Source organism: Pinus tabuliformis, chromosome 6, assembly GCF_031772625.1.
Source record: "Pinus tabuliformis cultivar Carrire ecotype Pingquan chromosome 6, CPIR1, whole genome shotgun sequence".
NCBI classification, from domain to species: domain Eukaryota; kingdom Viridiplantae; phylum Streptophyta; class Pinopsida; order Pinales; family Pinaceae; genus Pinus; species Pinus tabuliformis.
The window spans coordinates 513,811,730-513,823,958 of NC_142292.1; the positions used below are offsets into that span (position 1 = coordinate 513,811,730).

The following is a 12,229-nucleotide window of genomic DNA, read 5'->3' on the forward strand; positions in this document are numbered from 1 at the left end:
ATGAAATGTTAGCTCCAATGTACACTTTTTGTTGGAGATTACAAGTTGAATTCGTGACATAGTACTTCTTTCTACCAAATTCTTTTCCATATACCCATTTCTCCATAACAAAATCTTTAACTCCTTGCTATTTGTGAGACAAATATTGAGGAAGATATTACATATGCATCCATTTGTTGTTTTGTTTCATCCATGTTTTATTTCTTTCACTCATGCCTTCATGGAAGACAACTTCATCTACCTACTCACATTTGCTCACCTCTGTGTAGATATTTTATGAGACGCACTATAGCAATTGCTTGGATGGGAGCTGCCCCTCTTCCACTCAACATTATCTCATAGGGACTGAACTTTTTATTTTGAACATTATCTCATAGGGACTGAACTTTTTATTTTGAACTTGCTCATGATGAAACATTTTTGGATTTTCTCAATTTATTTCCATTTTGAAATGGGACCCACAAATCACACTCATGAAAGAACTAGGAGCCCAAAAAACATTTTCTTCATTTTCCAATCACATAATTCTGCCTATACATTTTGAATACCATATAATATTTTTCACCCTTTCAAAATTCTCTTATTTCTGTATTTCTACTGTCTTCCCATTCAACTTCTTGTTGAAATCAATTCAGAAATACTTGTACTCATTTACTACTTTCTTTCGGAGTGTAACTGCATTCACAATTATGAACGGTATGTAGCATTTTCCTAAGCAGATTTCATGTCCGTTTTCCTCCCCGTCTGTAATCACTAATCCAAATGCAACGCTGACAAGATTTCACGTCAAAGCTGGAAAAACAGGGCAGCCTAAGGCTAGCGTTGAAGAAGCCCATGTTCCAACAAGCAATGTCGTTACAATCCCTTACTCCGATCTCCTGGTATGCTTATTTTAAACTTTATTTCACGGATTCCTATAGATTAAGTTTTAGGCTGCTCAAAATAGATTTACAATGGAATATAATGTTCTTTAACGGTCTCACTGGGTTTGATAATGTTTTATTTAAAAATTCTGAAACTCAACATTGGGTGGTCACAAGTGTCCAAAATGCATTGAAATTTGCAAATTTTTTGCTAGGTTTGTTTTCACATTTTCACAATCATGGATCGCATTGGAGTTAGAAAATAAAAGAGAGTTTGAACGGAAATTGTAGTGGGCTATACCACTCGAATTGCACACTTGAAAAAGATGGGAAATCATGGAATCAATGAATTTCTGATAAAGGACCTGATTCTGCAAACTGGTACATCATTGAGTTGAGAAGTAATTCACCCAAATGCATTAGGTAGATCATATTTTGCCAATGCGTTAAGCCCTCTTTCAAAAGTAATGTACAACAATAATTCTCGGAATTGTCTTTTGAATCATGTAATTAGGAATACTGTGCAAACCTTTTTTGTTCAGTCTTCTTCACCCTTCTTAGCAATAGCCACGAGCCACGAGGTTCTTCCTGTATGCTCGGCGCCATTCGTTTCAATCTTGCCATGCTAGTGATGCACATCATCTTCATCACCAAAATTCTTCCAACTGTCTTGAATAACTTTTTGCGCCAATCCTTAACCCAACTTGGCTATTGTCTTGTCCCTACTCATCCCGTATAAACATAGAGTTCGATATTTTGCTTTTGGTGGGGAGGAAAAGACTTTCTATATATTTCCAATGAGAAAACATACACTGTTTCCCAGATCTCTCAGGAATGTTATTACAGAGACATAACTACATAAAATATTAATTTATACTTGTCTTTCAGGCGTGACACCTGATACTTCTTTAGCAATTCCTTCAATAGCTTTTAAGTTTTATATAGGCTCCCAGACTTAAGATCTGAGATTACTTCATCATTTGCCAATTTTTTTCCTTGCAGCTGTTCTTGTTGGCATGCTCTTGTTTTCTGGTTCAAAGTCCATATGCTAGAGGAAAAGACTTTCTATATATTTCCAATGAGAAAACATACACTGTTTCCCAGATCTCTCAGGAATGTTATTACAGAGACATAACTAGATAAAATATTAATTTATACTTGTCTTTCAGACGTGACACCTGATACTTCTTTAACAATTGCTTCAATAGCTTTTATATAAGCTCCCAGGCTTAAGATCTGAGATTACCTCATCATTTGCCAATTTTTTTTCTTGCAGCTGTTCTTGTGGGCATGCTTCTTGTTTTCTGGTTCAAAGTCCATATGCTAGAGGAAAAGACTTTCTATATATTTCCAATGAGAAAACATACATTGTTTCCCAGATCTCTCAGAGATATAACTAGATAAACTATTAATTTATACTTGTCTTTCAGACGTGACACCTGATACTTCTTTAACAATTGCTTCAATAGCTTTTATATAGGCTCCCAGGCTTAAGATCTGAGATTACTTCGTCATTTGCCGATTTTTTTCTTGCAGCTGTTCTTGTTGGCATGCTTCTTGTTTTCTGGTTCAAAGTCCATATGCTAGCTTGCTTTTTCTGGGATATCAACATCTTGCTTCTTTTGCTTTTTTATCACATCAGTTAGCATGAGTTTCTTAGCATTGCCTTTCTAGCGAGGGGATTGTTGGAAGGTTGGGTCAGGTCATCATCAATTTGAATCAGAAAAAGACTGAATTGCAAATAGCAAAAAAAACAGGAAATTAATAGTCTCATAGACTATTCCAACAACGGCCTTCTCCTATCTTCCCTTACAAATTTTGGAAAGCCCATTGCCCGCTCAAGGCCATTTTATTCTCCTGGCTGCTATTTTTTGATAGTAATCTCTCATGGGAGGTTCTTCAGCGGAAGGGGTGGTCGGGTCCTAGCAGATGTGTTATGTGTCGACAGGCACTGGAGATGAACGCCCACATGTTTTTCCAGTGCCCAGGTACTGCTCAAGTCTGGTTTGAACTTTCAATTTCTCATGGTTTTGCTCTGCAGGTTTTCGCATCTGTGCAGGAGGGTTTCAAGTGGTGGTCTGCTCAAAGTCAAGAGTGGCAATCTTTATTTATCATTACCTGTTGGTGTCTCTGGAACTGGAGAAATGCAAGCATTTTTCAGGACTCCAAACAACCAATCCTCTCCTCTCTCACTCACATTACGGCGATGCTAAATTCATCATATTGATGTCTCTGTTCCTTCTTCATGTTAACATGTCTCTGCACAGGTTTTTCCTCTATAATCGCCGTGGGTTTTTTAGGATCTGTTTTGTTCTCGGCCGCTGTTATTTCACAGGTTCCTCCTCGTTGTGCTATGTCCGAACGGACTTAGTCTCTCCGCTACAGGATCGCAGGGCTCTGCATCTTATTGTATGCCCCATGCTTTTTTCTGTATTTATCTGTCTTTTCCATATCGCAGAATTGTCACATGGATCTCCATTTGATCTTATTCGGCCTTTTCTCTTCTCGGCCTGTACATGTATTCTGGAATCTTCTGATTTTGGATGGACATCGCCTGTCATTGAGGCGCAACAGCACACCTGCTATATTGGTTTTTATGTATTCCTTATATTTTCTCAATATAATATATCTGATTTTCACTCTGAAAAAAAGACTATTTTTAGTCTGGTGGACCTTAAAATATCCTTTCATTTCATCTTAGGAAGAGGGGGTGATAAAATCGGATCTACCTGTTAACATTCGAAACCATCCGTTTCAATGTAACTGGAAATAGTACACTGTCACCACGTACTCATTCGCTGCTGTTAACATTCGAAACCATCCGTTTCAATGTAACTGGAAATAGTACACTGTCACCACGTACTCATTCGCTGCACTTTGGGTTAGTGTTTGTTAACTAGGGGGGAGAATCCTTAGATGACTTGGTGAGTTAAACTACAATGCAATAAATGGTCACTGACACCCAATTCAAACTACCAGCGACTGTCCTAGACAAGTATTTTCGTAATAATGGAAAAAACAGCAAGCAATAAGTGATTAAATGGATAAAAATTCAGATGGCAAATGGTGCAATATTTACCTATAATTCAGAGGATGAAGTCTATAGCAATTACTCTATGAAGGATATGCCAAAAGCAACAAAAATGAATTTACAACAAACTGTAAATTGACTGTTTAGAGGCTGAAAAGTACACATAAACCAAAGCAGAAAATTAATATGAAGTTGGGCACACAACGCAATGCAATTATATGATAAAAGAACATTAAAACAGAAACTACAACAAATAGTTGACTGTTTTTATGAATTGAAGGTTATTTTTATGTAATTTTTTGAGTTTTTTAAATGATTTTTTACGATTATTATGCATGAAAACTGAGAAACACACACACTTCTATTTCTGTGCCATAATGCAAGCTAATCTTACTGTAATCTATCTAAAACCTGTAATCTATCTAAAACAGAATGAAAATGAATTAAATGCCTACTCAAATATGCCTAATAGTGCATGTTATTCTATAAGAACTTGTTGTTTAGTAAACTAGCGCCTTTTAATGGAGTCAAAGAGATAAAAGGAAGATAAAGTGAATAGGGAGGAAGACAATTTGAAGGTTATCTCTCAAATCCAATTAAGATCAAGATTAAATATTAGTGAAAGCATAAGAAAACAGAATTTTCACACGTGAAGAACTTGTAGTATTTTCCAATGAAAATCTGTATTTTTATTATCTAAAGTTGAAAATTGAACTAAGTTTTGATAAGTTTTCACAACTTGTAGTATTTTCCAATGAAATTCTGTATTTTTATTATCTAAAGTTGTAAATTGAGCTAAGTTTTGATAAGTTTTCACAGCAAGACTCCAAGGTATGAACTAGCTTTGCTAAATGGGGAAACACTAATCCTGATCCAGCAAAACAGATCCACCACCACAGGTACTCCATACTGGTAGTTAATCTCAATTTTCAATTTCTCTAGGGGAATAAGCAAAGGCTAAGGGGGAGAAGAAAGCACAAGCACTGAAGATCTCACAAAAGAAAATTGAACTCTTCTTCTCTTTGCTTGTAATAATGTATAGAACCAGAATGAGGAAACAATGGGGGAGACAAAAGATAAGACAGAAAATAGAAGGGAAGTAAAAATAGTAGTCTCCAAATATAGCACTCCTTTTTTGAATGAAAATAGCATTTGCATGAAAAAACTACCCTTCCAAAAGATCACCTTCCTTCCATCATAACCACCCATAAGACAAATTACACTGTATATGGCTAATTTTTTCTTTCAATGCACCTTTTTCATGCCTAAAACAGACCCTACGAATTTCCTAAAGGTAGAATCCCCTAGAAGTAAGCCTTAAATTATGGAATAAGTGAGGATAAAAAATAGTACGATGAGCTAGGCTAATATTAAGAAGGAGAAACTTTAAAATAACAGCGTAAGCTCCTCTATGCCAAGTACTCCTTAGCTAAGGTCATATGAAATCCTTCTAGGGCTCAACATTGTCCAAAAATAGCCAATACCTCCATGTGGGCCCATTGATCTCAATATAGACCATGCCAAATGTAACTGGTCCTTGGAAATTCATAGTGTTCGGAATGATTTGTGTTAATTATTGTAGCTCGGGAGGTACTTCTGCATTTGTAGTGCCGACCGAGCTTATTTCACTCTCTAGGCACTTTACTTTATAAAGTGATTATATAAAGTTCGAAAGTGTACTAAAAAGTGACTTTTTATAAAGTGAGTGTGACTGTATAAAGTTGGGTCACTTAAGAGATTTAAGTGGGCCCAATGTGAGATTAAGTCATGATCGTTGATCCTGAGATGGTGAGATTTAATCTCAACCATTGAGATCTAGGGTTAGGGATTTTGGTCATTAAAGAGAAATAAAAAGAGAGAGGTAGAGTGAAAAAGCACACTTTTTTTCTAGAAGAGAGGAAGAGGAGTTGAGCAGAAAAAATAGAGGAGCAACAAGGAGAAGAAGGGCACAAATCCCAAGGAGAGAAGTCTTCAGATTGGGCACACACTTCTAGGAAAAGTTTCCGGCCATTAAGCAGGTTGTACAACTGAGTATGGGCACGATTTTCTAGGCAAAGAAGGGAAAAAAATCAATGCATATATTGTTGTACCGTACTGTTGGAAAATGAGGAGACTTATGTATTATAGATGATTTTCCTTGATAATTACTTGTGATATGTGTTGGCCTTTTATTACTTTATTCGATCTTTGTTCATCAAGCAATTACCAAAACAATGAAGATCACACCACAACAAAATACACAAGATATAGGCTCCAAGCCAGGGCAAAAGCCCTCCAAGGGGAAAACCCAGAAAATGCTTCTCTTCTTCTTTAGAATCTGCTTACAAAGAGACTTCCAAGACCCAAAGACTAGAGCCAACAACCCCACCAAGCACCATGTCATCCCCCAGCAAGATCTTCTCCAAGGTAACTTCCAAACTTCAACCTACTGCAACTTCATCCCAAAATTTCGGCCCTGCAATTTCGACCTCCTGCAATTGCAGCTTCACAGAAACCCTAGCTTCGTACGTGTAAGAGAGAGAGAGAGAGAGATATTTTCCCAAGAAACTTCACTCTTTTCTTCCTTTCTTCGTCCTTCTTCGCACTTCTTCTTCTTCGCTATTGCAAATCAAATTGACTTGAGTGAGTGTCCAAATGAGATCGAGCTCCTTTATATTTATAGCCTCCTTAAGGGGTCAAATAGCCCTCCTTTAGGTCGACTTGATCTTGCTTTTGGGCCGACTTGGTCTTGGGATACAAAATGGCTTTTCCTCGATAAAATAAATTTCTTTCTTTATTACAAAGACACATGACCAATAATATTTTTTATACTAGAAAGACCTAGAAAACCTAAAAGCACGAAGAACGTGCTTTTGACTCAAACTTTAGTATGAAACCCATACTCCAAAAATAAAAATATAATTTCTCTTTTCTTTCTTTTTCTCTCTTTACAAAGAATATACAATGTCATGATTACAATTAGGTCATTATGAAGACCTAACCTAGTTACAATTTTCAACACTCCCTCTTAACTAGGGAGGTATTTACTATTTATAATCCCATTACATGGTACAAGGAATCTCAATCTTGAAGCATTCTCATAAGAAGAGTCGGATTGATAAGTCATCTTTATCATAACCAACACTGTCATTAAAGGCCTTAACTAGACAAGCTCAACCTTATTTGAGAGCATTATGCTAGGAGGCTTTACGTGAGCTACCACACTACCTCTTAAGTCACACACCCCATCCGGATGTCCACAAGGTATGTCCTTTTAGGACTATTCTTTTCTTGGATTCCCAAACCTAGATCCTCAAAGAATATTGGTCCTCTTTGACTACTCTTACCTTGGATGCCCTACCTCATCCTCAAAGAGTGTCGGTCAACAACTTCTTTCCCTGGATTCTTCAATCCATAAGAAGTTCTAATCTCAGATGCTTATCCAATCCTTCAGATTCCAATTTTTCTTTATGGCCTTCACTAAGACATATGGTTGCTAGTCCTAGTCTAGTGCTTGACCCATAAAGACATGAATTGCCCAATATCACTCCCTCTCAATAAGGAAAGAGATATCAACCGGACCAAAATTACCTCTCAGGTACTCAAGCTTCTTGTTTGGTAATTCTTTAGTCAAAATATGAGCTACTTGTTCATATGTAGGTAGATAGTGCAGCTTCACGACCCCATCTCATACCAGGCTTTTGACATAGTGGTACTTGTTTTTTATATGCTTCATCCTAGCATGAAACACCGAGTCTTTTGTCAATCTAATGCAACTTTCAATATCACAATGTATCCATGTAGGGCTAAGCAGTCCTTCAAACAAGTCTGATAACAACTTCTTGAGCCAAACTACTTCCTGACAGACTTTGCTTGCAGCAACATATTCAGCTTTAGCACTACTCAAAGAATTTGTATCCTGCTTTCTACTCATCCATGAGACCATGGAGGAACCTAGGTTGAAGCATCCACTTGTTGTGCTTCTTCCGTCTATCTCACTGCCACCCTAATCTGAATTTGTACATCCCATGAGTTAGATTTCATTACTAGTATACCAGAGTCAGTGATGTATGGTTCCACACAAATATCTTAGGATATGCTTGGCTGCAATCCAATGGTCATGTTTTGGCTCCATCTGAAACTGACTGAGAACATTTACTGTGAAACAAATGTTTGGTCTCGTATTTACTAGATACATCAAGGATCCAATCAACTATCTATAGCAAGTAGGATCCACTAGACTAGACTATGAATTCCTCAACTTCTTTAAATTGGTAATCATAGGAGTCATCATAGGCTTGCTATCCATCATGTCAAACTTCTGAAGTATCTTGATCACATACTTACCTTGACAATATATATTTCACCTGGATTTTGCCATATTTCTAGTCCCAGATGATAATGCATAATCCCAAGATCCTTCATATCGAACCCGACTGCTAATTGCTTCTTGCATTCTCGAATTTGATGCTCTACACTTGTGACTAGTAGATCATCCACATACAAGAGTATGATGACTGGTTCATCCTAGACCACCTTGATATATAGGTTAGGATTTGCAAAACTCTTGGTAAAACCAAGTCTTAATAGGTATGCATCCATTCTTCCATACCAAGCTCTAGGTGTTTGCTTTAAGTCATATAGATCCTTCTTCAACCTGCAGACGTGAGTCTCCCTATGATTTATTTCAAATCCTTGAGGCTGCTCAATGTTATCCTCTTCATTAATGGTCCCATCAAGGAAAGTTGTCTTGACATCCATTTGATGGATGTTCCATCCCATAGTAGCATCCAACGAAACAAGCGATCTTATTGTTGTATATCTAGCTGTGGGAGCAAAGGTTTCCGCATAATCAATCCCTTCTTTCTACGAGAAGCCCATTAGAGAAATTTTGAGGTATAAAATGGGCCTCCTAAAGAGTATTATAAAATAATAGTGAACATAATAAAATAAGATTAGATTACATCATCAAATTTTAGAGGGAAAAAAAAAATTACTTTTTTAACTTATCTCCCTATAGTTTTACTCATGTTAAAAATCAATTAACGGGGCAATGAAATACAAAAAATATTGCGGAAACACAAATACAGAAATGCATAAAACAATAGAGACACAGAGATACATGGTTCACGCAATTTGCGCTACGTCCATAGAGAAACAACCAGTCTTTCCTTTTATATTATGCAACAAAATGAAGAGATACAACCTTGATTCAGATTTAGACAGGAACGCAACAAATTACATAAATAACCATTAATACAGAGATGCAGCAGAAATAATACTTCATTTCATTAATGTAAAATACTGAAATATGTTTACAAACAGAAATGGAAATAAACTAGCTCGGGTGATGGTAGCTTATCTCTAAGGAGAGATGTGGCGGCTACATGTCTCTGAACTCTATTACAATGAGGCTCAAAGGCCTATTTATTGTTTAGAAACAATGGAAAACCCTAAACATCCAAAAACCTAACCCTAGGAGATGAAGCGCCAAACTATGGGCCCTGTTTGGGTAAATTGGTACATCAACTTCCTGGGGTCGTAACTTTGGCAGACGATCTCTGTTTGACGGGCACAATACCTCGTTATAAGATCTATCTGAGGACTACAGGTCCCAGTTTTCCCAAAAAACGTCGTTTAGGGCCTCAAAACGGCTCCGAAAGTTCAGGACCCAAAAAACTGCCGAAAATAGTAAATTGTGCTAGAAATAAGGAAACTGAAAAACTAAAAGAGATAGTTGTGGGGGCCCAAGTGGGATAGGCGAGTGGCCACCAACATCCACCTGGATCATTCCTCCCCCCTTAGGAAGCAATGGTCCCCATTGCGTTGAGTGCCTCCATGAGATGGGAAAACTTTTGCTAAACTTGGTCCCTAGTGAGTTGTTCTGCAATCTTTGATGTGTGCAGTAATGGTGGGAAGCATGGTCAAGGGCTATCCACATTGAACACTCTATGCAAGCCAAGGAATGGGGGAATGTTGTGCTCCAAAGCATTGTTTCCCACAACCTTGGTAATGGTGTAAGGACCATATCGGAGTGGTCCGAGCTTCTGATGGGCTCTTGTAAGGCGTTCTTTCTGCAGATGCAACCAGACTTTGTCGCCCACTTGAAACTTGTGTGGCACCCGATGTTGATCACGTCGCTGCTTGTACTTGGCATTTTCCACAATGGAGCGGTGATATATCGGCCTGTTGGGTAGAGGTGCTCTGGGAGTCAGATCGAATGAATGCTTGACTTGACAGTGCAACGGTACCCCTGTGGGTGAGGAGAAGATGTTCCTGTATTTTTTCATGACCGCATCCCCCTGCTTCTGCTACGTGGAGGAACCCTTCCTGGGGGCCGTGGATGTGGCTACGATCTCCCCCCTACTTTGAGAGCGAACCAGAAAGAAAATGAATTTCCTAGTTTGGAACACGATCTTACTGCATTTCTTAGGAGAGATCAAAGAGGTGGCGGTAGGTGGGGCTACCTCCGGTATCCTATATGATGAATTACCCAAAGAAATAATAACAACGCGAGGCCTTGACTCATATACAGCATGTTGCTTCCACAAGTATGGTTGGCCTAATAATACATCACAAACATCAAGAGGTGCAACATCACAAAATACCTCATATGTGAAGGGCTTGATGCTGTAGGGAAGGCGACACTGCTGGCGGACTCGGAGATCTCGTCCTTGGTGAAGCCACCCGATACTGTACGACTGCGGGTGTGGTGTAATCGTAGGCTCAACTACTTCACGACCTCTGCTGAAATGAGGTTCTTTTGGCTACCATTGTCGACAATGAATTGCAGCGGCGAATCCTTCACCCACATTTGTGAGTGGAAAAGACGCTCCCCCTCCTCTGGATCTTCGGGCTCATTCTTCTAGATCTTTGTGGTGGAAACAATGGCACTGGGCTTCGCATCAATGATCTGCTTCCCTTTGTCATTCCTCTTGTTGGGTTCTGATTCAGGGTCGGAACATGCATCTGATTCTAAAGCCTTCAACTCGGCCACCAACGACTGCTTGGCCCGACACTCACTTGTGTTATGAGTGGGGCTCTTATCGAACTTGCACCACTTTCATGTGTCCTTCTTTGACTTCGTGGTGTTGTTCTTTTCTTATGGCTTCGACGGGTTGTCTTGGCTCACACCGTCTTGGCTTTGTCCTTGGTTTTGTAGTTTGGGGAAGCCTTTCCCTTGCTTCGGATTCGCGGATTGAAAGTCTCGCTTCTTCTGTTTAAACTTCCTTTTGATCTTGACAGCGTATCGGTACGTTGTGCCAAGCAAGGAGATGTCCGGGAACTCCATCTCATCCTGGATGTACCTATGTAGGCAGCCACGATATTTGAGTACCAAATGCCGCTCAGAATCCTTGATACCCAACTTTGTGCGAAGGGTATGAAAAATATTGGTAAATTCTGGCACGTCTTGGTCCCTTCCCTGCCGCAGCATGGTCCACTTTATGTATTTATCCTCATAGCTCCCGACAGGGTAGTACTACTCCTTGATGGTGTCCTAGAATGAATTCCAAGTGGGTGCGGTTGAAAACAGTGAGCCTGTAATTTCATCCTTCTGTTCGCAGTAGGTTTCCCACCAGTCCTTGACGTGCGGGGTGGCTTTGAGAAGAGCGAAAGTAATCTTTTCCTGGCTGGAAAAATCATGAACAGAAAAATACCCTTCTAGTAGATTTAACCATTTATCTACGACATCTGCATCTATCTAACCCTCGAATATGGGGATTTCAAAGTTAACTTGTACCTTAAAGGGTGTGACTTTTCCAGAGTAGCCGTTGGAAGTAGATGCGTCGCCCTTGGGTAGCCGTTGAAGGATCTGAGCAAAGTTGTCCATCATCGCATTCCTTTGTCGCTCGAGGGCTTCTTCGAGCAAGATTTTGATAGGATCTCCTGCCCCCTCGTCTTTCTTTTCTTCCGCCATGGGAGGCCATCGGGATTTGCGAGGCTAGTCTTGCAAAGGTTCAACCAGTTCAAGCCCTAACTCCTTAGATCCCGACCTCGTTGGGGACATGCAAAGAAAAACAGAGAAAGAGCATACCGTTTTGATACCACTGATTCGGATTTAGACAGGAACGCAACAAATTACAGAAATAACCATAAATATAGAGATGCAGCAAAAATAATACTTCATTTCATTAATGTAAAATACTGAAATATGTTTGCAAACAGAAATTGAAATAAGCTAGCTCAGGTGATGGTAGCTTATCTCTGAGGAGAGATGTGGTGGCTACATGCCTCTGAACTCTGTTACAATGAGGTTCAAAGGCCTATTTATTGTTGAGAAACAATGGAAAACCTTAAACATTCGAAAACCTAACCCTACGAGATGAAGCGCCAAACTATGGGCCCTGTTTGGGTA

General features: G+C 39.1%; 1 protein-coding gene across 9 annotated transcripts in view; it reads left to right on the forward strand.

The window, feature by feature from the left end:
- Positions 1-465: 465 nt before the first annotated feature.
- Positions 466-12,229, forward strand: part of LOC149259559 (uncharacterized) — a 112,732-nt gene continuing 100,968 nt past the window's right edge. For 2 of the 9 annotated variants that reach the window (XR_016257694.1, XR_016257699.1), the window contains exons 1-3: positions 466-696; positions 779-881; positions 4,714-4,793. Coding sequence is in view for 7 of the 9 variants with exons in the window: in XM_089418683.1 (XP_089274809.1) it covers positions 690-696; positions 779-881 (110 nt within the window). In the remaining 2 variants the exon portion in view is untranslated. The remainder of the gene's footprint in view (positions 697-778; positions 882-4,713; positions 4,794-12,229) is intronic. The other 7 variants (XM_089418683.1, XM_089418707.1, XM_089418693.1 and 4 more) reach the window with 7 other exon arrangements.